The 23,435-nt window shown below is 56.1% G+C and overlaps 6 protein-coding genes across 6 annotated transcripts; 2 read left to right on the top strand and 4 right to left on the bottom strand.

Moving 5' to 3' along the window:
• Positions 1 to 207: 207 nt before the first annotated feature.
• On the bottom strand, positions 208 to 3,091 carry C8A04DRAFT_11607 (PRP1 splicing factor, N-terminal-domain-containing protein; the record flags this gene model as incomplete). Its single annotated transcript, XM_062777032.1, has 2 exons — positions 208 to 2,632; positions 2,754 to 3,091. 2 exons carry the CDS (start codon positions 3,089 to 3,091, stop codon positions 208 to 210), a joined length of 2,763 nt encoding a protein of 920 aa, XP_062637627.1.
• Positions 3,092 to 3,631: 540 nt separating this feature from the next.
• C8A04DRAFT_27940 (Fusaric acid resistance protein-like-domain-containing protein) lies at positions 3,632 to 7,085 on the bottom strand (the record flags this gene model as incomplete). Its single annotated transcript, XM_062780465.1, has 3 exons — positions 3,632 to 4,863; positions 4,959 to 6,903; positions 6,978 to 7,085. 3 exons carry the CDS (start codon positions 7,083 to 7,085, stop codon positions 3,632 to 3,634), a joined length of 3,285 nt encoding a protein of 1,094 aa, XP_062637626.1.
• Positions 7,086 to 7,651: 566 nt separating this feature from the next.
• Positions 7,652 to 8,577, top strand: C8A04DRAFT_11592 (HAD-like domain-containing protein; the record flags this gene model as incomplete). Its single annotated transcript, XM_062777028.1, has 2 exons — positions 7,652 to 7,785; positions 7,887 to 8,577. The coding sequence occupies 2 exons, from the start codon at positions 7,652 to 7,654 to the stop codon at positions 8,575 to 8,577; spliced, it is 825 nt and encodes a 274-aa protein (XP_062637625.1).
• A 467-nt stretch (positions 8,578 to 9,044) lies between these two features.
• On the bottom strand, positions 9,045 to 10,547 carry C8A04DRAFT_11612 (kinase-like domain-containing protein; the record flags this gene model as incomplete). Its single annotated transcript, XM_062777034.1, has 5 exons — positions 9,045 to 9,124; positions 9,184 to 9,364; positions 9,439 to 9,970; positions 10,044 to 10,201; positions 10,263 to 10,547. The coding sequence occupies 5 exons, from the start codon at positions 10,545 to 10,547 to the stop codon at positions 9,045 to 9,047; spliced, it is 1,236 nt and encodes a 411-aa protein (XP_062637624.1).
• Positions 10,548 to 12,188: 1,641 nt separating this feature from the next.
• C8A04DRAFT_27937 (SH2 domain-containing protein) lies at positions 12,189 to 16,685 on the top strand (the record flags this gene model as incomplete). Its single annotated transcript, XM_062780464.1, has 4 exons — positions 12,189 to 12,362; positions 12,429 to 12,614; positions 12,675 to 16,296; positions 16,414 to 16,685. 4 exons carry the CDS (start codon positions 12,189 to 12,191, stop codon positions 16,683 to 16,685), a joined length of 4,254 nt encoding a protein of 1,417 aa, XP_062637623.1.
• Positions 16,686 to 17,190: 505 nt separating this feature from the next.
• On the bottom strand, positions 17,191 to 22,287 carry C8A04DRAFT_11582 (sulfate transporter family-domain-containing protein; the record flags this gene model as incomplete). The annotated part of the gene is made up of 6 exons (XM_062777024.1): positions 17,191 to 18,971; positions 19,067 to 19,450; positions 19,476 to 19,618; positions 19,668 to 19,911; positions 20,470 to 20,579; positions 21,515 to 22,287. Coding segments are annotated over 6 exons (3,435 nt in total), but the record flags the coding sequence as incomplete, so codon positions are not given.
• Between the last annotated feature and the right edge of the window lie 1,148 nt (positions 22,288 to 23,435).

Below are 23,435 nucleotides of genomic sequence, written 5' to 3'. Positions count from 1 at the left end.
GGTTTCGTTCCACTCTCGGAGTTTGCTACGCTGGCTTGGCTGGGTTAAACTAGCAATGGATGTCGGAAGCATAGGAAGACTGCGGCCGCGTCTGTGGTGTAATAAATTGGGATATCCTGTTTCTCATGAGTGGGATATCAAATTTCGGCGTGACTAGCCTACCGACTTCGGGTTTTGGTATACATAAATGGATACACCATTGTCGCCCTAATTCAAGGCCGCTGAAACTAGCTTCAAAACCTCTTCCGTCCCTTTCCCAGCATTCTTCGGATCCTTCGCCACCCCTTGCCACACCTCGCCATGGCGTGGATCGTTGAGCACGCACTTGGCGATTAGATCTGCCTTCTTCTCGTCTGTCCCGTGCTGAAGCAGGAATTTGTAGTACCATGCCCACGTATCACCCACGTCGCGATCCAGTAGTAGTGCTCGCTCGAACCAGTTCTGCGCCCGGTCCAGTTTGCGCTCCGCCCACAAGATGCGCGCCGCCGTGACCTGCAGGACGGGGTCGTCTTCGACTTTCTTGATGGCTTCCGTGATGAGCGTCTTGCGTTGGGTGCGCGGCTCCAAATGTAGAATACGCTCAGCCCAAAGAAGCCCATTCTTGGGCATCTGCTGCTGCGCGCTGGCCATCAAGCTTTTGGCCTGCCCCAGATTGCCCGCTCGGCGCTCGACGCGGATCAACTCCGTCCAGAGCTCCGGGGACTTGGGTACGGCCTGCCGCGCGCGATCGAGTACGCTGCGCGCCTTGACAACGTTGCCCGCCCGCTCCTCGAGGCGCGCATAGAGCAACCATAACGGCACGGACGTTGGCACCGCACGTACGCCAGTGCCATACGCATCGCGGGCCTGCGGCAATTTGCCAAGATCCTCGTAAATCTGGCCCTTCATCATCCATAGCTTGGGGGCCGCCGGGAAGAGTTGCAGGGCGTCCTGCACCAGGTCCAGCGCGGCCTCGTCGGCGCCGAGTTGCCGCTCGAATGCCACGCTCCGCATCCACACGCGGTCAGTCGGCGCGTTCTGCCGTGCCGTCTTGAGCAGGTCGCGTGCTTGCTCGGTGAACCCGTTGTCCGCCTCAAGCTTAACCGCAGCTAGCCAGATATCCTCGTTGTCCGGGTTCTGCTTGAACGCCCGCGCCAACACACGCCGCGCCTCGTTAAGCTCACCTGCCTTTTCTTTGGCTAACATAAGCCAGAAAACTTCCACGTGGGGGCACGCCTCGACGGCTTTCTCAAGCGCCCGCCATAGGTCATCTTTCGTGCCATGGTTGCGTTCGAGCTCCACCGCTGCGAGATATAGGCTCCGGCTGTTGGGAAAGACGCGCAAGGCGTATGCATAGATGGCGCGGGCCGTCGCAAACTTATCGCGACCAATGCTAGCTTTGGCATCTTCCATCCAAATCTCCTTGCGGTCATCGTCTTCGTCCAGGCCCCACCCGAGCGTCTCTTCGATTATGTTGCTGCATGTAACCACAGCCCCTTCGTCCTCACACTTCTCCGCCTCGGCAATCCATTCTTCGCGCTTCGGCATGGCATTGCGCTTGGCAAGGAATTGCACTGCGTTCTTCATCACCGGCCGCCGGGCACTCTCGTTGATCTGCTCCTCGAGTCGGGCGGCCGCAATCCAGAGCTCGTGCGAGCTGGGCAGCTTCTTGACCGCTTTATTGAGCACCTTGCGCGCGTTTTCCGGGGTCTCGAGACGTGCGAGTGCCAACCACAGGTCGAGAGACTCAGAAATGAGCTCGGTGGCCTTGGCCAACAGCATGCGCGCATCGGCTGGGTCTTCTTCCAGGTTGACAGCCTCCTTCCACAGCGCTTCCGACTCCGGATTGTGATCCAACGCTCGCCGGATAACCTTCTTCCGGGATCGCGGGTCATTCTCAAGCTTCATCGCTTCGACCCAGAGCTTGACCGAGTGCGGGTTAGCCTGGATAGCCTGCGCGGCGATCACCTTAGCGTTGCGGTTGTCGTTGAGATGGATGTTCTCCAGCCAGATGTCCTCGCTTTTGGGGCAATGCTGACACCCCTTAGCAATCAAATTGCGTGCAGCACCAGGTTTCCCAGCCGCAATCTCTAACCGAGCTGCGGCAATCCAGCTTGCAGCTTGTTTCGGGTTCGAATCGACCGCTGACTTGAGCATCTTCCGGAACTGTTCCATGTCCCCGATGCTCTGCTCTGCGCCTTGCAGGCTCGACAGGGAGGTGAGGTAGCCCTTCGGGTCAATACTCGTCGCGCCCCCCGCCGTAGCAATGCCGCTGCTCTGTGACTGTTGTTCCAACCTGGCGCGAAGCACTTTGTCGCGGGCCGCGCCAATCTTAGCGAAATCTGTCACTGTGCCATCTTTGTTACCCCCGTCTACTGAGCCACCGGTCCCGCCACCATCATCCGAGACCGTAGTCCCGAATTGCCCCTGGTCTCTCGCCGCGGCCAGCACGCTGTCGGGTACAGCGTAGAAGCGTTGCATGCGTTCCTGGCGGGCTCGCTTCGTGCGGCCGGTGAGGTCTTTGGGGTCTGGCAGGCTCGCCCATTCTTCGTCAGTCACCGTCTCGAGGGCACGCTTGAGGCCGGCAAACTGCTGTTGTATCTTGGGGTTCATGCGCTCGTATTCTTCGCGTTCGTTGTTTTCCCGTATTTCCCTGTGCAAATATCGGTCGGTACACTGCTCATCTAGACGGACGGATAAACTACATGTCTAGGAGGGAACAGGTGGCAAAAGGGGTATAAATGGAAGGGAAGAGCAGATGGATGGGCACTGACCTTTGTTTCTGGCGGCGCTTAGCCATCTTGTCATCGACGTCTTTCCATATCCGGTCGGCCTCCTCGTCGTCCTTCTCGTAGATGCCGCCCGCGAAAAGGCCAACTTCGTTATCGGGATCCTGATACCGCTCATCATCATCCTTGCCGTCGTCTTTCGATTCCGTTAGACCAAGCTGCGCGGACCTCTTCGCGACGGCAGCTTTAATTTGGTCTTCGCTGGGACCTTCGCGCGCTGGACCAAGATCTGACCGTGTGGTGAAGCCGGTGGCTCCACGACCGAGGCCGGCCACATAGTTGTCGGGTGCCGGTTGGCTGAGGAAGTCGCGCCGGCTGGCCATGTCGTTGTGATGTTTGGTGATGAGGGTGGTGGTGTCAAGGCCGAAAAGCGGACCGTGGTTTTAAGCGACAGGAGCAGGGAAACGAACTAACTTAAAGAGCTGCACCGACGTCCACCGTTTTACTGTTGATCGAGGGTTAGGGTTGTATATGGGAGAGAGACAGCCAAAACCACGAGCACCAAATCGCGAGACAGGCGTACCAATAACTCATTGTTAACCCCAAAAAGCCCTTCGTTGAATGTCCAGCCTCTGGGACATTTCGTTAGGTCAAGGGAAGAGGTAGACTGTTACACTTCGTGTCTCTTATCAACGAAGTTCAGTTAACCTCGCCCAACCTATCGTAGTCTCAATGTTGACGAAACGACAAGGAAACACTACCACCTATCTATCATAACAACCTTATCCGTTCCCATGCCTCGTGTTTAACTTCCGGTATACCAAGGGAAAAAATAAAACAAACAAAGAATCAACATAGGACGCCCCGTCCGGCCCGTTTCCCGCTTTGTATCTTGTAACCCGAGAAAAAGAGATGCAGGACAGTTATTGCAATAACAACGTCCCCTCGTCCAAAACACCAAAAAGACCCTCAATCTCCTTCGCCACAATCTTTAATTCCTCTGCAACCTGCCCCGTAACCAACGCATAAGCATACAGCAGCGCATAATCATGTTCCTGGACGTTAACATAGCCAAGCCGCCCCGGTGCTCCAAAGTAGTTGCCACCACTACTACTGCTCCCTCCCTCTAAAACGCTTACATCCACCTGATGCTCCTTCCGGAACTGGAAAATCTTGCCCAGCAACCGATCCCTCGACCGCGCCACGCTCGGAATGGCATCTGTCAGTGGATACTCTAGCATGAGCGACGACGCCAGCACCTGGAAGACATGACAGATCCGCTCGCACAGCATCGCTCGCTCATCAGCCGTGTACTGCAGCAGCGCGCGCTCTCCGTCCGTCAGCACCGCTTTCCGCTGCGTAACTAGCGACATTCCGTAAAAGGCGTCGAGTAGGCGGTGAGTGCAGGCCATCAACCGCTGAGACTGGTCTGCGGGGAACGGGCCGCGAAGCTCGAACTCGCTAACGGCGCTGGTGCGCAGCGAGTCAAGACGGCCGGCATATTTTTGCAGGGCGGTTTGCTCCCCGGTGCGCAAGTAGGAGCGCGTGCAGTCACTGCGGAGGAGGATGGCGAGGGGCCCACGCTTCCAAATCAGACCCATCTGGAGATACACCATGCTCAGACCTTGCTTGAACTTCTTGCGAGCCGAGATCGGCCAAATAAGGCGGCACACAATAAGGCCGTACAGGATACCGACGGTGACGGCCGTGAAGCGGTGGAGGAGAATCTCCTTGATGATGGGGTCCACGCCACCTTCGTCGTCATCGTCGTCGTCAACCTTCTGCGAGAGGCTGTAGGCGTATAGGGTCGAGACGTTGTATGCTAACAGCGTGATCCGTCCCATGGGCGCGTTGCCGCGTGCGATGATGACGTAAAAACTCCAGAAGGCGACGAGCGAGCCGAGTGGGACGAGGGCAAAGGGACTCTGTTGGGAGATTTGCCAGTTTATAGCCGCGGCCGTGATACCAACCATAGTACCCAGAAATCTCGCCAAGCCAGTCGTGTTGGCAGCGCCGACGGTCATGGAACAGACGATCATGAATGACAAGAGGCCCCATTCACCTCGCCAGTGCCGGTATAACTCCCGGGTTTGGGGGATGAAGGAGAGCGAGGCCCATAAGGTCGCTCCCACGCCCACTTTCAACCCGAATCGGACTAAACGAGAGTTAGCAGAAGTCTATTTACAGCGGATGGCGCAGAGATAACACCAAAAAGCAGCTGGGTAGACGGGGAATTAGAATAACGCTCACCATCATCCCTTGCCAGTTTCCTCACCGCACCCAAGATACGCTGGGACACGCGCGCGACTAACTTCGTCTTCTTCGTTTCCGGGGCAGCTTCCCAACTATACGTATCTCTTCGCCGTAGCAACGGCTCCGCAATGCCCCTAGGGATGGCGGTCTTTTTGATCGGCTTGATTAACCGGGCCTGCTCCTCATTGTCGTACGGCAAAGTCAAAGCCTTCTGCCCCGGATCACGGCTGTCCTTTCTCCACCACATGAGCCAGTGCCAACTGCGCTTGCGGCGCTCGTCGGCAAACTTCAGGTCGTCCAGCACGTCGAGGTATTTTTGCATCTCCTCGCCAAAGGTCTGCAAACTGAAACTGAAGTGGCCGCACGCGGCAGCAACCTCCTCGAAGTCGGCCTGGATGCTCTCAGACCTCGTCCGCTCCAGTTCCAGTGTCTTGTACAGTTCTTCAAGGGCGTGCGCACGGGCTTCGTTGAACAGTGATAGAGCATCTGTGAGACTTTTGCGGAAATGCTCATTGATGGTGATGCGATAATCGGGACTGGCTCCAAACGGCGGGTCACGGAGCACTTCGGACAAGGTGTACGCCAACGACTTCATCGATGGCCCCAACAACTCGATAAAAGCGGCAAAAATCTCAGAGGGGTGGCGAAATGGAGGTAGGCTCGTGGTAGTGACATCCGATGCGCGCCGCCCCAGGGTATGATCACCCCTTTCCTCGTCATGGCTCTCCTCGGACGCCTCGTCAATAGCGGACAACAGAGGGGGCCGATCCCTCCCACTCTTCATCGTGTTGGACATAGTCCGTCGGAAGGTTGGTGAAAAGAGCGGAGTCACGGGTTGATCGGTTGGAGAAAGGAAAGGTACCATGGGCTCCTTCAGGAGGGCAAACTGTGAATTGGCCGCACTTCGCAACCCTCCGATGGATTGGGCCAGCGTCTCCATAGATCGCACGACGGCCCGATCAAGTCGATAAACACTCTCGTGGCCGAGAAAGTACCGTTCAAACTTGGCCTCGCGGAGGTTCTTGGCCATCTGGGGGTAGACGGCGGAGTACGTGGAAGATGCAGCAGCAAAATCGGGCGACAGTACATCATCTTCGGACCCGCTAAGAAATCCGTGGGTAATCAGCGAGAGCATATCGCCTAGGGAAACCGAAGCTTTGGTCATGGATTGGCGCAAGGCCGAGACAGCAGAGGCTTTCCAAACCGTGATGTTGACGACGGTGGTGATGGTGATGCCCATGAGCAGCATTTTAAGGAGCTGGAAAATCTTTTGGTTGGAAAACACGCTCGTAAACACGGCAGTCTCCTTGGTCACGACACCAATGATCGCGAGAGAAGCCAAGGTGCTACCGACGTTTACGAGTGGGTTGTTCATGCGCTGCTTGACCCATCCCATGAAGCCAAAGGCACCACCGATAAATAGGAGCAGCACCAAGCTGTGCGCGAGGGCAACCATACCTAGTACGCCGCCGAACAAGACGGACGTACACATGGACAAGATCGAGACCAGCTCCGCGTATGCGACGGCCACAAACGCGATCAAGACGGCCTCGATCATAGACCCGACCGATCGGGCGGGGTGGAAGTACACGGTCAAGGTCGCCACGACGTGTTTGCCGTCCGGCCGGCCGAGAAAGTCGGAGAGCGGCGACCAAAACGTGGCCAAGCTACCGAGGGTATATGCGAGTGTACATTTGATGATTCCGTGACCAACGGGTGTGTTCAGCCAGTGGAGCAAGCGAACGCCAGCTGCTCGTATATTATGCGCCATCGTGCGCCCTCGGTCGGCCACAGACTGGCGCGGCGAGAATGCGTCCATAGTCGACGGCGGCGCGGATGCGTCGGTTTGCCTCGATGAGAAAAGGCCGGAAGGTCGGAGGGTGAAGGTGCGGTGGGACCGCTCGCCGGTCGAGGGGATGATGAATGAGCCATTGCGTAGCTTCTAAGGAGGGAACCAACTATTAGAAGGCAAGTCGCTCTCGCTACTTAAGATCGCTAAAAGAAAGGATGAAACACAATGGATTGGGGGTACCCACACTTCTCTTGGACGGCCGTTGCGGCGGCCATGGACCTGCCGGTGGTGTCGAAGAAGATTCCATCCCCAAACAGAGTCGGAGCTCTCATGATCTGCGATGTCTGAGAGGGAAACCAATGAAGATGTTCAACTTTGCGATGCGCAACTAATCCTCGATCATTTCCAAATTCCGCTTCGAGGTCCCCAAACGCGTATCTCGCACAGGGCTGAATGAGCCCAACGTTTTTGAGCGGGTGGGTTCGTCCCGGGTTGGTCTCAAGCTGCGGCACTGCGTGCGGCGGTTGGACTGAAATGACGAGAGCTTCGCGCTCCCGTCGCACTTCGTAGGTGTTGTGGCCGGATTTAGGCCGCAAGGGTACCGCTCCCTTCCCGCAGCGACGATTTGCTTGAGACCCACAGCAGTATCCACCCGCTGTTGCAACCCCTGCCAGGGCGCTGGGGAAAACGCGGGGTCTTTGACCACCCACCACAACGGCCCGTCGGGATCTGTCCGAACGGGAGCCGATGTCTCTCCAAAACTCCCCGACGTCTACCGATGCCCTTCGACACTATAGCCCCACTTCACTTCCCGGAATCCCGTCCATTCGCAAGTTGGGTAATCTGCCCGTGATACATCGTCCTGCAGTGAGACCGTCCCGTGCTCTTCACCGTGCCGATGCGAAGAGTCTGGCCCATAATGCCGTCTGCTTCTTACCCATGGAAATTTGCGCCTCTGAACCGGCCTTTCTCCCCTCGGCCAGAGGTGCGCAAGTTAGAGGGCATCGTGTTTGACATGGATGGCACATTATGGTGCGTAACACAGGCATGGTCTAAAACTCGAAGAGTGGTAGATACGCCCACCGTGATCCGCTCTCTCCGTTGACCAAATCCCCCTTACTAAGCTTTCTTAGTGAACCCCAAAACTACATGTTCGCCGAGATGCGCAGCGCCCTCGACATCTCCAAAGCGACCGACATCCTCGAGCATGTCTACTCCCTCCCCACCTCGGAGCAGCAACAGCACGCCATGGGCCTCATCCGCGCCATTGAGAGCCGCGCCATGGTGTCCCAAGTCGCCCAGCCGGGCCTAGTCGAGTTAATGGCCTACCTTGACACCCGCAACATCCGCAAAGGCATCTGCACGCGCAATTTCGATGCCCCCGTGCAGAATCTCCTCACCAAGTTTCTGACGGGGACTACGTTTGGGCCGATTGTCACGCGCGAATTTCGCCCGCCAAAGCCTGATCCAGCGGGGATTCTGCATATCGCGCGCAGCTGGGGGCTGGTGCGGAAGAGTACTGGTGAAGCGGGTGTGCCGGCTTACTTTGTGGAAGGAGAGAGTGAGGGGAAGGGAGGGTCGCAAGATGTTGCCGACGAGCCAAGGTTGCAGAAGACGGAGGTCGGTGAAGAGGTTGCTGATGCCAGTGGGCTCATTATGGTGGGTGATAGTATTGACGACATCACCGCAGGGCGTCGGGCGGGAGCCAGGACAGTCTTGTTGGTGAATGATGTGAATCGGCATTTGGTGACGCATGAGAACACCGACCTAGTAATCTCACGCCTCGACGAGCTGATTGATATCCTTGAAAACGGCAAGCTCTGATAGAAAATGGTATCAATTAAACATGTAGGATGAACACAAATGTGGTTTGTCCGCCTACTAGGCAAGTATCATTCCAACGTCACTGTGGGCCAGGTAAGATCTGCCTGGCTGCAGAAGACACTTTTGCATTGTGAAAAGCGTAATTTGCACGATTCGACCGGCCTGCAGCCTCCCCATATATATGGCTACATCACAACGGGCTGTACCCCCCTCGCTGTGAAGGAGGTATCGCCATATTCTGCACCAAGCAAGACAATCTCGGAAACCTGGCTTGAGGACGATCAGATAAACAAAATAGACGCGGAAACAGGGACGCCAGTAAATGCTGGAATTAACAAAGCAGGAAGTAGTCCGGTGGAAGGTGACGCAGGTTGCGATCGGCGCGGCAAACCATCAGCGCTGTTCTAGATTGTGGAAGACCCGACGTCTCTTCCCACGCACTCAATCGGGAGTAGTCCTCGTATCGTTCATTCATGTTCCCATTCACGGATATACAACCGGTCCACCTGCGCAGCCAGGCCTGCTTGGTCGGTTGCTTGCCGGTATGCTGCCTCATTGATTAAGATCTGGTAGAAGCGAATGGAATCGGAGCGGGTAGGGACTCACATGAAGTGGGGGTCTGCTGTGCATATGTTGGGGAGTCACTGGACCGAAGGAGCTCCTGGGTCGCGGGCGAGAGTTGGGGCGCCAGATGAGACTTGCGGTTGTCTCGGTCCATCAAGCCACAAGCCCACTCTCTCAGATCGACCGGTGTCCTTTTAGCAGCTTGGACGAAGAGATCCCGGTCCTGAAACTATGTTAGCGCCTGCTTTGAGTTCGACGCAAGCCTGTGGGAGTGTGAACAAGGAGGATCGTTCTTACGAAAAGGTCTTGTGGTGTTGGGCGCCTTTCGGGCTCCTTGTACAAACACTTCTGTATCATATCTTCAAGAATCTGGGGGAATGCATCGCTCTTCGGCAACTGAGGCGCGGGTTCATGGACGATCTGCTGGAGGAGGTCGAGAATACCGGCCGGCGCGCTCTCTGCATCGGATAGCTGCTCACTTGCGGCAAATGGGAACTTGCCAATGGCCAATTCCATGATGGTCAAGCCAAAGCTCCACACATCTGACTTCACGGTGTACCTCTCGCCCTGGATCCTCTCAGGGGCCATGTATGTGGATGTCCCCACAAACGTGTCCGCAACCGAGTTGATAAGCTCTCCAGACACTCCAAAATCGCAAAGCTTGATGGACCCCTTGGAGTTGACCAGGACGTTTGATGGCTTGATGTCGCGGTGCATGATGTGGTGTTTCGTGTAGAGGTATGTGAGACCGCCCAGAGTTGCTTCGGCAATCTTGCCCAAAACGTCCACCCGGACAGGACCGAAAACCCGTGAGATGCGATCGAGAGACCTATTTCACAAATTAGCGAGTCAGCGGTCGGCAACCCGCGGATAGAACCGCGGCCTGTTGGGACACTACCTACCCAACATCCATATACTCCATGCACATAATCACATCGTTGTTCTCGTTAAGGAAAGCGCCGTAGAATGTGACGATATAATCGGAGTGACACCCATGCATAATTTGCAGTTCTCGAACGATCCGCTTCCGCATTTCACTCTTGGCCTCGACGTGTATGATCTAGTGGGCGGTTAGAGGGAAAACAGGCTTGAGCTCTTAACACAACGAGGCTGAACCGAACCTTTCGCGCCATGACGGTATTTGTCGGAATATGCTTGACTTTGCTGACCGTTCCCCCATTTCCAGCACCGAGGTCCTTGATAATCTCCAAGTCCTCGGGCTTTAGATCCAAGTTGAACTCGATACCAATTTCCAACTGCGCCGCATTGTCGTCCGTCTTTCCGTTCGCGGGGCCCATGCGGACGGCATTTTCGGCGGTCGGCGGAGGTTTCGGGGCGGGCTGCTTCAGAGCGAGACCTTTGACGTTCTTACGCTTCATGGAGCGTGGCGCAAAGGGGTCGGCCATGGCGGGCGACTGGGGCGTCGATTTGGAGTCGCCTGTTCGGAGGAATGGGGATGTCGCGGATGGATAGACGGGGTTTGTTCGGACAAAGGGCCGTCTTGAAATCTGATAAGATACTTATTTATCGAGCTCGTTGCGGTCGCATCTTCCTATTTGGACGCGACGGGCTCGGTGGGCAGGAGTTGTGCTTGGGTTGGGCTTTCGGGCGACTTGGGTGACTTGTGGCAAGCTGAGAAGAAGCGCCAGGGGCGGGGGAGTTGTCTGAATGTGACGGGACGGCGCCAAGAGGGGTCGGTCCGCTGAAAATCCTCAGCAAGCGCTTGTTAGTTTGCTCGATGCTTAGGGGGCTAAAATTTGAGGATTTGAAGTCTATGGTTTCGTAAAATTCATCTACTTATCGCTTCCAAAGAGTGAGTTTCCGGAAGGTAGGTATCTTATGACAAGAAACACCTCTGGTGTGGGGTGGTGGTGGTGGTCTGGCGAGATCGCATGTCCATGCACCTAACGGAGAACTCGGGGTTCACGTTCCCAAGCAGCCAATTTTCAAGTGGAGTAAAATAACCAAACGTGCGACAAAAACTCGTTCCTGACAGCTGGTTGAAACACTGTCATTACCTAAGAGCCCGACAGAGCTCGCGGGGAAAGTCAAAGGGGGACGGAGGTGCGTAAAAGTCTCCCTGCTCCCACTCGAGTTTCTGTGATGTGGGGTGCTCTTGGTGGCGGCGGCCCACCCATGTTGGACCATGCTTTTCAAGCTGTAACCTTCCAGTTGCCCCTTCACCTCGACGGGCAGGTGACAGAGAGCGCTCCCCAATAGGCCAACCAAACGAAAGAACGAAATGCGATTTGTTTCCATCCAGTCGACGCCTGGGTACCTTGCTTAGGATGCTGCCCTGTCCAGCACCCCAGTCAATTGTCGATGATGTCGGCCCTAGGTAGATCGCAAAACGACATAACCGACCCTTGTATGTACATACATACACTACCAAGGAGGGGTGAAACCATGAATGTTAGAGGCGGACTAACCGGTTAACTCCAAAGCTAAATCACACGTCCCGGGAAGCTTCTATAGCTATTCGTACGTCAACTGTACGAGTTGTAACTACCAAGGTCTCTAGCATCACCTCTTATAGCTGAGAAAAAGGGGTCAATTCCAAATGAAGGGGAAATAGAATCGGAATGAATCTCGTGTTGTTCTAGCAAATCATCAGATCAACGATATTTCGAACTTACGATGTACATGTATTTAACGGGATGCCTCTACGCGTACATACTATGTTAGTAGTGAGATGTTGGGGAGCGAGCCACAGCGTGTCTTGGCATGAAGGCATGCAAGCATGGGAAGCACAGACCAGCTTGGATCACCCGCGGAATTGAAGTCCCGGGCGAGGCTGAACGCGACCGGCGTTGGAGCAAGTCGCCCTGGGTTTCTAAAATTTCCAACCTTGGACCTCGCAGCCTTCCATTCAAGTGCTCGACATCCATCGGCTCTCTGACCAAATCCCTCCTAGGGTTTATTTCCTCCTTCTTTTTCATCAATCACCCAATCAAAAAAAGAACATCCTTTTTCGCGATTCGATAACTCGCCTCGCCACTCCCCTTGCTCCGCAAACTCGGAGCGTGACGCGCGCCGTTACTTTGATCATGAGCACGTCGATGCGCGATCTAATCGATGGGGAGGCCGAGTTAAATGACGAGGAGGATGACGAGTCTTTCGATGAAGAGGGTGGCGAGCGCCGCAAGCGGGAGCGCGATAATGCCCTAGATGATTCTAGCGAGGAAGAAGACGATGACGACGACGAAGAGGAAGCCCGAAGGGTACGACCATGTACCCACTCGTTTTTGCTAACTAACTCGGGCTAATCACGTATTTATTTTCCCCAGATTCGAGAAGGCTTCATCGTTGATGAGGATGAGGAAGAGGAGGCGGATGATTCAGAAGCACGCGAACGTCGTAAGAAGAAAAAGCGTCGTCGGGTCGAGCGTGAAGAGGAGGAGCAGCTTGACGAAGAAGATCTCGACCTGATTGGCGAGGCAAATCCAGAGTGGGAGCGCAAAACCCAAGCGCAGGTATGTCGCCCTCCGTTCTAACCACTGACCGCATCCCGTGGCTTACCGTCTGCATGGAAGACAAAGTTCAAGCGCTTGAAGCGCGGCCACCGCGATGAAGACCGTGGGAAAGAACGGCGCCCCGACCTCGCCGAGATCTTCTCGGATGATGATGAGGACATGGCTGACGACCGAGGCTACGGACGCCCGAGCCACCGCGCGCACGTTGACGAGTTTGACGATTTCATCGAAGACGATTACCCCGAGGACGACGAGGAGCGCATTCAGCGCCAAGAAGACATGGAGGTTGCCCGCCCAAGAGATAAGGGTCTCGCGGTCGACGCAACCGGTCTTGACAAGGACGCACTCGACGACATGGAGAACATATTTGGAAATGGCGACGAGTATGGCTGGGCTCTGGACTTAGAGGAGGATGAGGAGGCTCAAGAGCGCGAAGAGCAGACGATCGAGCTGAAGGATGTGTTTGAGCCCTCTCAGCTCAAGGAGAAGCTTCTCACCGACGAGGACAACCAGATTCGTATCGTCGATGAGCCCGAGCGGTTCCAGCTTGATCGCAAGCCTTTCAAGGAGCAACAGACGTCGGCCGAATACTTCAAAGAGGAGGCACGCTGGATTACGAATCTAATGTGGCCCAAGAAGCAATTGCCGGGTGATCTCCACGGCCCATTCAACAAGGCGATTGGCAAAGTGCTCGAATTCTTCATCATCGATGGCGTCGAGGTCCCCTACGTCTTCCAGCACCGCAGAGACTACCTCATCCACGCTAAGAAGATTAGGAACCAGGACGGCCGCGACCACCCGGACGCCCCCGAATACACTGTCGATGCCGAGAAGTTGCTTACCCAGGATGATCTGTGGCGGATTCTCGAGCTCGACATCAAGTTCCGCTCTTTGATCGAGAAACGGAACGCGCTTGAGCGCTCGGTTGAGGACCTCAAGGGTGCGAACGTGCAGGACGACGTACTGGAAGAGATGATCCCCTTGGCCGCGACGCTTGAGGAACTTCAGGATCTGCAAGATTACCTTAACTTCCAGTACTCCTCACAACTCAAGGACATTGCCGCCATGGGCAATGGCGCCTCAAAAGAGACGAAGCGCCCGGGAGCCAAGACAGCCGTTTTCGAACGGATCAGAAGGTCGCGGGCTTATAAGTTCGTCAAAGCTCTCGGCATCTCGCCCGACCGTCTGGCCCAGAATGCTCTCCGGGAGGGCAAAAAGGAGTCCTCGGACGACGATAGCAAGCTACCTCTCGACCTAGCCGACCACTTGGCAGACAGTGACTTTTCGACAGGCGACCAGGTGATCAACGTCGCCCGTCAGATGTACGCTGAGGAACTCTTTGTGAGCCCACGGATGCGCAAGCATTTCCGCATCCAGTACTACCTGATGGGCTGTGTGAGCTGTCGCCGGACGGAGAAGGGCCTTCGCAAGATTGACGAGGCCCACCCCTACTACGAGATCAAGTACCTTGCCAACCACACGATCAGGGATCTTGCCGTGCGGCCCGAGATTTTCCTCAAAATGATGAAGGCGGAAGACGAAGGACTTGTCGAAGTCAATCTAACCCTAGAGAACGACCGCGAATTCCGCCGGCAGCTCTACAACGAATTTGCCTCGGACAACTTCAGCGACCTTGCTGATGCGTGGAACTCGGAGCGCCAAAAAGTTCTCGACATCTCCTTTGCAAGACTGGAAAAGGTGATTGCCAAGGGCGTGAAGGACTCGCTTCGGACGGCCTGCCAGGAGGAGCTACTCAAGACTTGCCGGGAGGAGTATTTCAAACGGCTCGACCAGGCTCCTCTCAAACCTAAGGGCATGGTTCTCGGTACCACCCCGCGTGTGCTCACACTGTCCAATGGCATGGGTGACCCCAACCGCGATCCTGTTTCTTGGACGTGGGTTGAGGAAGATGGCCGGGTCCTAGAACACGGCAAGTTCGTGAATCTAGCGCGGGATGAAAGTCAGAGAGACCTCTTTGCCGAGCTGGTTCGCCGGAGGAATCCAGACGTCGTCGGTATTTCCGGCTTCTCGGCGGACACCCAGCGGCTGATCAAGGATGTGGAGGGCCTGATCAACGAAAAGGGCTTGATGGGACCGGAGTACGATGACCCAGAGACCAACGAATACCGTAGCGACTTGCTCGAGGTAGTTATCGTCAACGATGAAGTGGCCCGCCTCTACAAGGATAGCCCACGCGCCATCTCCGAACACCCGACTTTAAACCCACTCACCCGGTACTGCATCGCACTAGCCCGGTACATGCAAAATCCCATGAAAGAGTATGCGGCACTGGGCAAGGACATTACGTCCTTGCTTATTCATCCCTACCAGCAGTACCTCCCGCAGGAAAAACTGTACAAGCACCTCGAGACAGCAATGGTGGATATTGTCAACCTTTGCGGCGTGGATATCAACGAGGCCATGGGCGATTCCTACACAGCGAATTTGCTCCCTTACGTGGCTGGTCTGGGCCCGCGCAAGGCGCAGCTTCTCATCAAGGGCATCAATGCCAACGGCGGTGTTGTTACTTCTCGCGACGAGCTTGTGGGCGATCCGGAGCGCCACAAGATCCCTGTGCTAGGTCCCCGTGTATGGAACAACTGCGCCAGCTTCCTGTACATTGAGCACGATAGCACCGACCCTGACTCGGACCCGCTCGACAACACGCGTATCCACCCGGAAGACTACGATCTTGCCCGCAAGGTTGCCGCAGATGCCTTGGGTCTAGACGAGGAGGACGTCAAGGCCGAGACAGACGTCAACGGGCCGGGTGCCATCGTGCGGAAGTTGTTCAAGGAGGACGAGCAGGAGAAGGTCAATGAGCTGATTCTAGAAGAGTACGCTGAGCAGCTGGAGCGCGAGTACCAGCAACGCAAGCGGGCCACCCTAGAAGCGATCCGGGCAGAGCTCATGGGCCCATTTGAGGAACTGCGCAAAAACTTTGGCGTACCAGGCGCGGATCAGATCTTTACCATGTTCACGGGCGAAACACGTGACTCGCTTTGCGAGGGCATGATCGTGCCGGTCAACGTCCGCCTGGTCAAGGACGACTTTGCGATCGCCAAGCTGGACTGCGGCATCGAGGGACGCGTGGAATCTCACGAGGTATCGTACCGGCATTCGATCAAGGACATGTTGCAGGTCGGGCAGACGGCACAAGCCAAAGTGATCGAGGTCAATCGCAAGGACTTTGTCTGCAAGCTGTCGATGCGCGAGGAGGAACTGCGGCGGCCGTACCGGAGGCATTACGACTATGGACGTGGGCAGTGGGACTACAAGCAGGAAGAGGATGACCGGGAAGAGCTGCGGGAGAAAGACAAGACCACTGGCCGCACGCAGAGGGTTATCAAGCACCCACTCTTCCGCCCGTTCAACAGCACGCAGGCAGAGGAGTATCTTGGCGGACAGCCGGCGGGTGAGGTGGTGATCCGGCCGTCGTCCAAAGGCAACGACCACCTAGCCATCACGTGGAAGGTGGCGGACGGGGTATACCAGCACATCGACGTGTTGGAGCTGCAAAAGGACAATGAGTTCTCCGTCGGCAAGGTGTTGCGGGTCGGCAGCAAGTACACGTACACGGATTTGGACGAGTTGATCGTGGACCATGTCAAGGCGATGGCGCGCAAGGTGGAGGAGTTGATGCAGCACGAGAAGTTCCAGAAGGGATCGAAGGCTGATCTAGGTGAGTTCCTCCTTTGCCTGTATTTTTTGTTTCTTTCCTTGGGCGCTTCTACATATCTCACTGTTGCCCTCTGCTGGGGCGGTGGCTCGGCGCGAAGGGTTGCTAATACTAGTCCAGAAAAATGGCTAACGACGTACATCGACGCCAACCCAAACCGATCGACATATGCCTTCTGTCTGGACCCACGACACCCAGGATACTTCTTCCTCTGTTTCAAGGCGTCACGGAGCTCCAAGGTAATTGGCTGGATGATCCGCGTGATTCCGCACGCATACGAACTCATGAAGAGCCAATACCCCGACATGCGGGCGCTCTGCAACGGGTTCAAGTTGCGATACCAGAGCGAGATGCTCAAGATGCAGTCGAATGGTGCAGGGAGGGGCCATTAGATTGGGGTCAGCGACAGAGGCAAGAAAGAATGTCCATTATGCCCCAACCCGGCCTCGGACGACACCCCGGGGTCAAATATGGTAGAACTAATGCGCGGATGTATTTTAGAGCGGCAATTTGAGGCGTTGAAGGACAGGACGATTCCGTAGTGCATTTTTCTACCCGTCACGAAAAGCAAAACGCAGTTACCTAAGAACCCTCACTAGAACCGGGGGATTACCGCAGTATGTCCATGATTTTCCACATGTCCCACCATAGACACACCGAGACTTTCCCGAATTCTCTCCTCGGATCCAACCATGCGGATGCGAACTTGCGAGGTGAACCCGGATGGTAGCCAAGATATGGCCAAGATGGCCAAGCTCTGGAGATCATCCTTGGCGCAGACTTGGCGGAAAGGGAAAGTGGACTTCATCTCTTTCAATTCCTTTCTCTCTCCCCCCCCCTCTCTCTCTCTGTCCTTGAAGCCCCTGTGAAACCGAAAACCTAACAACAGTAACAACCCTACTCGATATGCCTCGCAGTTAAAACGTCCTGTATCTTCTCCTCGTCGCTCTCCCCCCGGTCCCCTGACTCCTGTGGCCTCGGGGCAGCCACGGCGCTGGCAACCGTACGGTACGTCTTGAACACTTGGCCTTCCGGTACCGCTGTTGTCGCGCCCTCTGTCGCTGCCTCCATGTCTCCCTCATCCTCTCCGCGAGCCATTTTCCAACCAGCCCGCACAAAGCGCTCGCGGGCATATTCGGACATGCCCGAGAAACGGATGAGCACGTTGGGCCCGCCATAGGCGCGGATCTCCGCAACAAGATTCTCGAAATGGGAGCAGGTGGTCGCGTCAAGGTGCGGCGCGCTGCGGAAGTCGATCACGACAAGTCGGATGGGCGGCAGGGTCGCAGCCTCTGCGTCCGAGATGCCCTCGCGGGCACGCAGCTTGGCCAAACGACGCTCACGCGTGACGGACCAGTTGCGCTCGGCCTCGGGACTCTCGGCGCTGTTGTAGACCGGTGCGTGGTGGGTCTTGACGGTCTCGACGATGGCGGTCTTGACGGCGTAGGCGTTGGGGAAGTACACCGAATCGGTGCATTGGAATACGCGGGTGTCGCGCGGCAGGTTGGCGGGCGAGGGCACGTCGCGCGCGTTATCGAGAGCGATGGCCAGCTCGGAGCGTGGATCCGGGATGGTGCGGACACGGGCAAAGACCTGGCGAAGGAGCACATACACGATGTTGAAGCCGACGGCGCTGGCGATGCCGATCTCGGTCGACACGAAGAGCGAAACCCAAAAGGCAATCATGGACGAGATGAAGTCGGCCAGTGACGTGCGCCAGTAGTGGTAAAAGACGCGCGGCGGGCTGATGAGCGGCCAGCAGGCCGTGATGATGATAGCCCCCAGCGTCGCCTTGGGCACCCAATACAGTGCGCCCGTGAGCTTGAAGATGGACACCAACACAACCGCTGTGGTGACAAATCCCGAGAGCGGGGACTTGACGTTGCACGACGAGTTGACGGCCGTCCGCGACATGGCCCCGCCGACGCCGATAGCGTGGAAGAAGCTGTTGACAATGTTGATGACGCCGTAGTAGGTCAACTCCTGGCTCTGGTCGGTCACGTAGTTGTTCTTGACGCTAAACCCGCGTGCGATGGCCGTGTGCTCGACTGCAGACCCGATGAAGACGGCCACACTCTGCCCGGCCACGCGCGAGAGCAGCTCACGACTAGGCACCTTGGGGGTCCGCATGTCGTCGGCGTCGAACTTAACCTGCGTCACGCCGAAGAGGAAGTCGTCCGAGTCGGCCTTGCCCTTGTTGACAGCGTAGCCCACACCCGTGAAGATGACGAGCGCGATAAAGGCTCGCGTGATGGACACAAACCATACTATCTTGTTCTTGGCCCCCCAGCGTTTGCCGGCCTGTTCGAGCGCCACCAGCAGCGCGATGCCCGTGAAGCCGACGGCGCACGCATACCCGTTGGCATCGGGCAGCTTCGCAAAGATGTCGTGAATCTGCGTGGCCGTGCCATCTCCAATGCCGGTCTCGCCCAGCAGCGAGCCGACTTGGTTGAGCATGATGGTGATGGCCACGGCCGAGATGAAGCCGCTGAGGATGGGCAGCGAGATAAACTCCAGCAGGAAACCGAGCTTGAGCAGGCCGATTACTAGGCCGTAGATGCCCATCATCGTGGCCACCGCCGACGCAATCTCCGTCGGGGACCATTGGTCACCCTTCAGGGACTCGATGATCTCGGCCGTCAAGAGACTGATGAGCGATGTAGGGCCGGTGGAGAGGTCTAGGGTTCAGAAGATGGCATGGCATGTTTAGATATTACTCTCATCTTGCCGAAGTTATAAGTAGGAGGAGGTATGTGGGGCATCAAAAGCTTACCCTTAGTCGTTCCCATCAGAGCGTACAGGGCCGCCGGAAGCCAGCTGGACAAAAGGCCATATTGCACCGGGACGGTCGCGATCTTGGCATAGGACAAGCCCTGGGGGATCAGCATGAGCCCGATGGTCAGGCCGGCGACAACGTCGTTGATCAGCCACCGCGGCCGATACCGCGGCAGCCAGCCGATGATTGGGAACTTCTCGGATACATAGTCCACCACGTAGCGGGTGTTGCTAGGTCTAGTTGCCGCCTTGGCAAAACGCCCTGCTCGGTTCCAGGTGTAGTCCGTGATCAGGGACTCTTTAGCTTTGTCGACAATCTTCATCTCGTGGTGGGCAAAAGGTCTGACAGTTCCGATCGAAAAGTTGGGGTGGTGGCCAAGGGCTTAAGCAGCAAAACACCGGCACACACAGTGGTGTCAGCTTGATGAGCGCGTATGAGGAAGGGGATAAATGGTAGGTAGGTAGTTGGGAATATCTAAAGCCTTCCTGGCCCCTTATACTCACCTGAAATGCTGATGATGCTCGTGTCTCTAAATAGTTCAACACCCCGCTATACCCGGGTTGTTCCCCCCCCCCCCCCCTTCCCCCCCATTTGCCACCCTTTTCCAAAGGGCAGTGAATGAGTTCTGAGTCGCAGTCGCAAGGACCCCAAGGAAACCGCACACAGAACCGAACGCAACCACATTCTCCGGCGGTACATCAGACGACATTCAGCAAATGTCGGCCATACAACAACACCCCTCCCCACCAAAGCGCCAAGGAACCTCCCGTCCTTCCTAAAACGGGCGAGTGGAAAAGGGAGAGGAGGATTGCAGCTTGACACAGGATGCATATGCCATGGGTCTGTCCTGATGCAAGACATGGATGTAAGTACTGGAAACGAGAATTGGGTGGTAGGGAAAGGTCAAACTGTACGCAAAGCGCACGTCGTGTAAACTGGGTCGCGAACCTGTGATGAGGACGGGGGGGATGCTGCACTGACTTTCATCACACCGGCGTGCCGACATGTTGGGGGCTCATCATTTCTCTATTGGTGAGTGTAACTCGCTCATCCAGATCTTCCCCCGAATCCCCCTCCCCCGCCCATGCCTGCTCCAGCCCCTCCTAGGTAGCCCGGACGAATTAACAGTCCGCAAAGTGGCTGCCCGGCGGGTAGGATCAGTAGTCTACCCACGGAGGTAGGAAAGCAACAACCAGTGTCGCATGCCAGGGTGTTGTCACAACCATCGACACTATTCAATCCACGTCGGCAGTTAGGAAAAATTACCCAAAATATCATCATAATTATTCATCCTCTTTGTCCCTCCAGCGTGGCGGGGGCTATCCGGTTCGCTGACAAGCGCGGGAATTACCCAATGGGCGCTTCTGGCTTTCACCGTATTCCCGGTTGGCCATTCACACCAGAGGAGAGATCCGGCCACAACACGCACCGCCCAAATCGCAAGCGGCGATGGATTGCCTTCGCCGCGACGGGCCGGGATGGGCCGAGACAAGGCTCACGGACTAGCCGGCTGACTGTCTGACGGTCTCACCAACCGCTGTGGTCGCTGGCCAGCGGTCGGGCAGGACGGAGAGGCTGAGTGAGAAATAACTAGACACGAAGGAAAGTCAGATCATGTGTATCGTGGTTTGCGCTTCTCGGGAACACCCGGTCGTCGTCATCAGTAACCCCGCCTCGACCTGCATCTACCGTCGTACCCCGGGCGGTTACGAAGTCTTTAGACCGTCCCGGGCCGTGAGAGGTCACAGAGTGGTCTCGAGGGCAACCTAAGCCCAAATGCCGCTGTCATTTCCTTTACATACATGGACATCCACGTGTTCCAAACGGGAGATAATAATCAACGGCCCAAGTCTCTCTGACTGCATTGCTGTCGTGCTCCCGCATGTTGAATGCTGACGCCGACCCCGAAAGGACTCCGAAATATATCCGTCTTGCCCCGATTCGAGATTTGGAATGGATGGTCGCACACAGCCACCGTTACAATCGATGCACCTGATGCGCTTGGTGGTGATCCGGTTTGAGCGAATAGCCGGAGGTCCCGGGCCACACACTCGCGACAGCCCGATAGATCAACGCTCAGCTTTCCAGTCCGAGCGCGGGGATTTCCATAATCACACACTCTTGTTGCGCCCTGGAATGATCAAGCTTTACCGCCGAGAAAAGGTATGTGTGCATCTCCTTGGCCATGCGTCGTGCCTACTAGTCGTGATCGAGTGACTACCTATCTAATATTAGTAGCTCGCTCAAGCCAATAACCCTGTTCTTCTCCTAGCCGATTTGCAGGGGTGTTTCACCTTCAGGCAACTTAAAAGCAGGCTTTTTTTCAAATCAAGGGTGTAGATCACACAGCTTCTTGACAAGCATACCTATGATTTTCACACGCGCGCACAGTACACTATGGGTTTGCACATTTGCTACCTAGGTAGTCATACCCCATCCAAGTACCTCGGGTCTAAGATCTGGGATGATGCAATCTCCGGCGGTGTGTGGTGAACTGAGCTAAGCTCAGCCAACACAACCGGCTTGCTGCTATTACCGCCCTGGCGGTAGCTGTCCTGCGGCCAAGCTTTGTCGTCGACGTACCGGGCCAGAACGCTGGGTATCTTCCTCTCCCAGCGCCATAGGTGGCCACTGCCACTACCAGTGCTGGTACTGCTGTCATACCAATACTTTTCCTGGCTATCTCCCCTGCCAGTCCCAGCTCCCGTAGTGGTGTTGCTTCCCACACCATCATTCGCGTTCGCCCTCTTCTTCTTCCAAAACCAGGCAAAGACCCCGCATGCAGCTAACAAAATCCCGCCTGCAACCCCGGCCCCAATCCCCGCGGCGCCTGCAGATCCGAGGCCAGCCCCCCCTCCATCGTCGTGACTACCAGTTGGAGACAAAGAGGGCGTCGAGTCTATAAACGAGCCTGCAGGAGACTCCTTTGTCGTCGGCGATGTCTCGGCATCCGCAATGCCATCCACGGACGTGGACGTGGTAGTTGGTGGTCGGGTATGCGCCGTCGTGGTTGTGGCTGCAACGGAACTCGAGATCGCCGGGCCGAATACCTGACTCCCTGTTTTCCTTTCCTCGCCGACGATATTGAACGTCGGGCTATTGGCACCAAATCCTCCTGTAGTCCCCGGCCGCAGGTTGAACCAACAGGGCGTGAGTGATGTGAAGTTGAGTGTCACCGGAACGGTAACATTGTATCCCGGCGCGGGTTGTCGGAAGACTATCACCTCGGAAACTCTCTGTTAGCAACGACAATATCCTCTCCCGCCCTCCACCTCGCTTTCTTTTTCTTCCATCGTAGGTTCCCGACTAGGAAGGTATCGTGGACGGAGGTCATATCTTACTTTGACGGTCCCCGTTATCACAAAAAAGATAAAGGTTGGGGGCTGGGAAGGGCGACGTGTATGCGACGTTGAGGATGTCCATAGTGTTGTACGTCTGCCCATCCGTGGGGTAAAGAAAGACCACACCGTGGTTCGGGTCGTTATCATATTGCGCATCCGCTGCCGACAGTAATAATATATTCACCAGCAAGGCGAATATGGGTGTCCCTCTAGGCCCCCTCCCCCTGCCTGATCGGCGAGTGGCAGCGAGAGCCATCGTCCAAAGGACCGTTGACCGATCGTATAATTGCGCGTGGCCCGGGCAAAGCCGGCGAAATGAGGCCCTTAGACACGGGGCCGGTCTGGATTGTCCACGGGGCGCATGTACCTTGCTTCAGCGCCAGGGACTCGTGACGATTTCAGCCTTTCGCAGTTCGAACGGGCCGCGACGCAACCACACTTGTAATATCGTGAGAAGTACAGCGAGGATTCGGCGAAGAAGGCGTGAATTTGAAGATGGCTCCCGACACACGGCATTAATTCATAAAGCCCATTTTGTCAAGAGGGTTTACTCCAGGTCGCGCGTGGCTGGTGCACCGCTGTGCCACACCCGCCCCGGGAAGGAAGCCACTCCATGGTTTCATGAATTCGTAACAATCCTCCTCCTTCCCAGTTTTCTGGTTGGGCACGCTGTGCCTTAACTATGCTCCAACGCTCTCATCCATCGATAGGGCCGATGCCGCAATGCCGTAAAATCCATCTGACTACACGTGGCGAGGGGTCCGGACCGATCGATGGGAATGAAACATCCCGCTTTTAACACCTGTCCATCCAAGGGTTCTGATAATAAGCAGCAGCTCTGCCGCCGGCCGTCAGATTGAATTAATAGAAAAAGGGGCAATCAAGGATGGCGCAGGGCTTGCTGATTGATTTCGTGGCCATCGTCGTCCCATCATCCCATGCAATTCTTGGTCATGGGATCGTTGCGGCAAAAGTGAGCCAGATGTTGAGAGTTGGAACTGAGGCCATGGTTCCAGATTGATCGA

The sequence above is a fragment of the Dichotomopilus funicola genome (genome assembly GCF_033296635.1).
Source record: "Dichotomopilus funicola strain CBS 141.50 unplaced genomic scaffold C8A04scaffold_25, whole genome shotgun sequence".
NCBI classification, from domain to species: domain Eukaryota; kingdom Fungi; phylum Ascomycota; class Sordariomycetes; order Sordariales; family Chaetomiaceae; genus Dichotomopilus; species Dichotomopilus funicola.
This window is presented reverse-complemented; position numbering and strand designations above follow the sequence as displayed.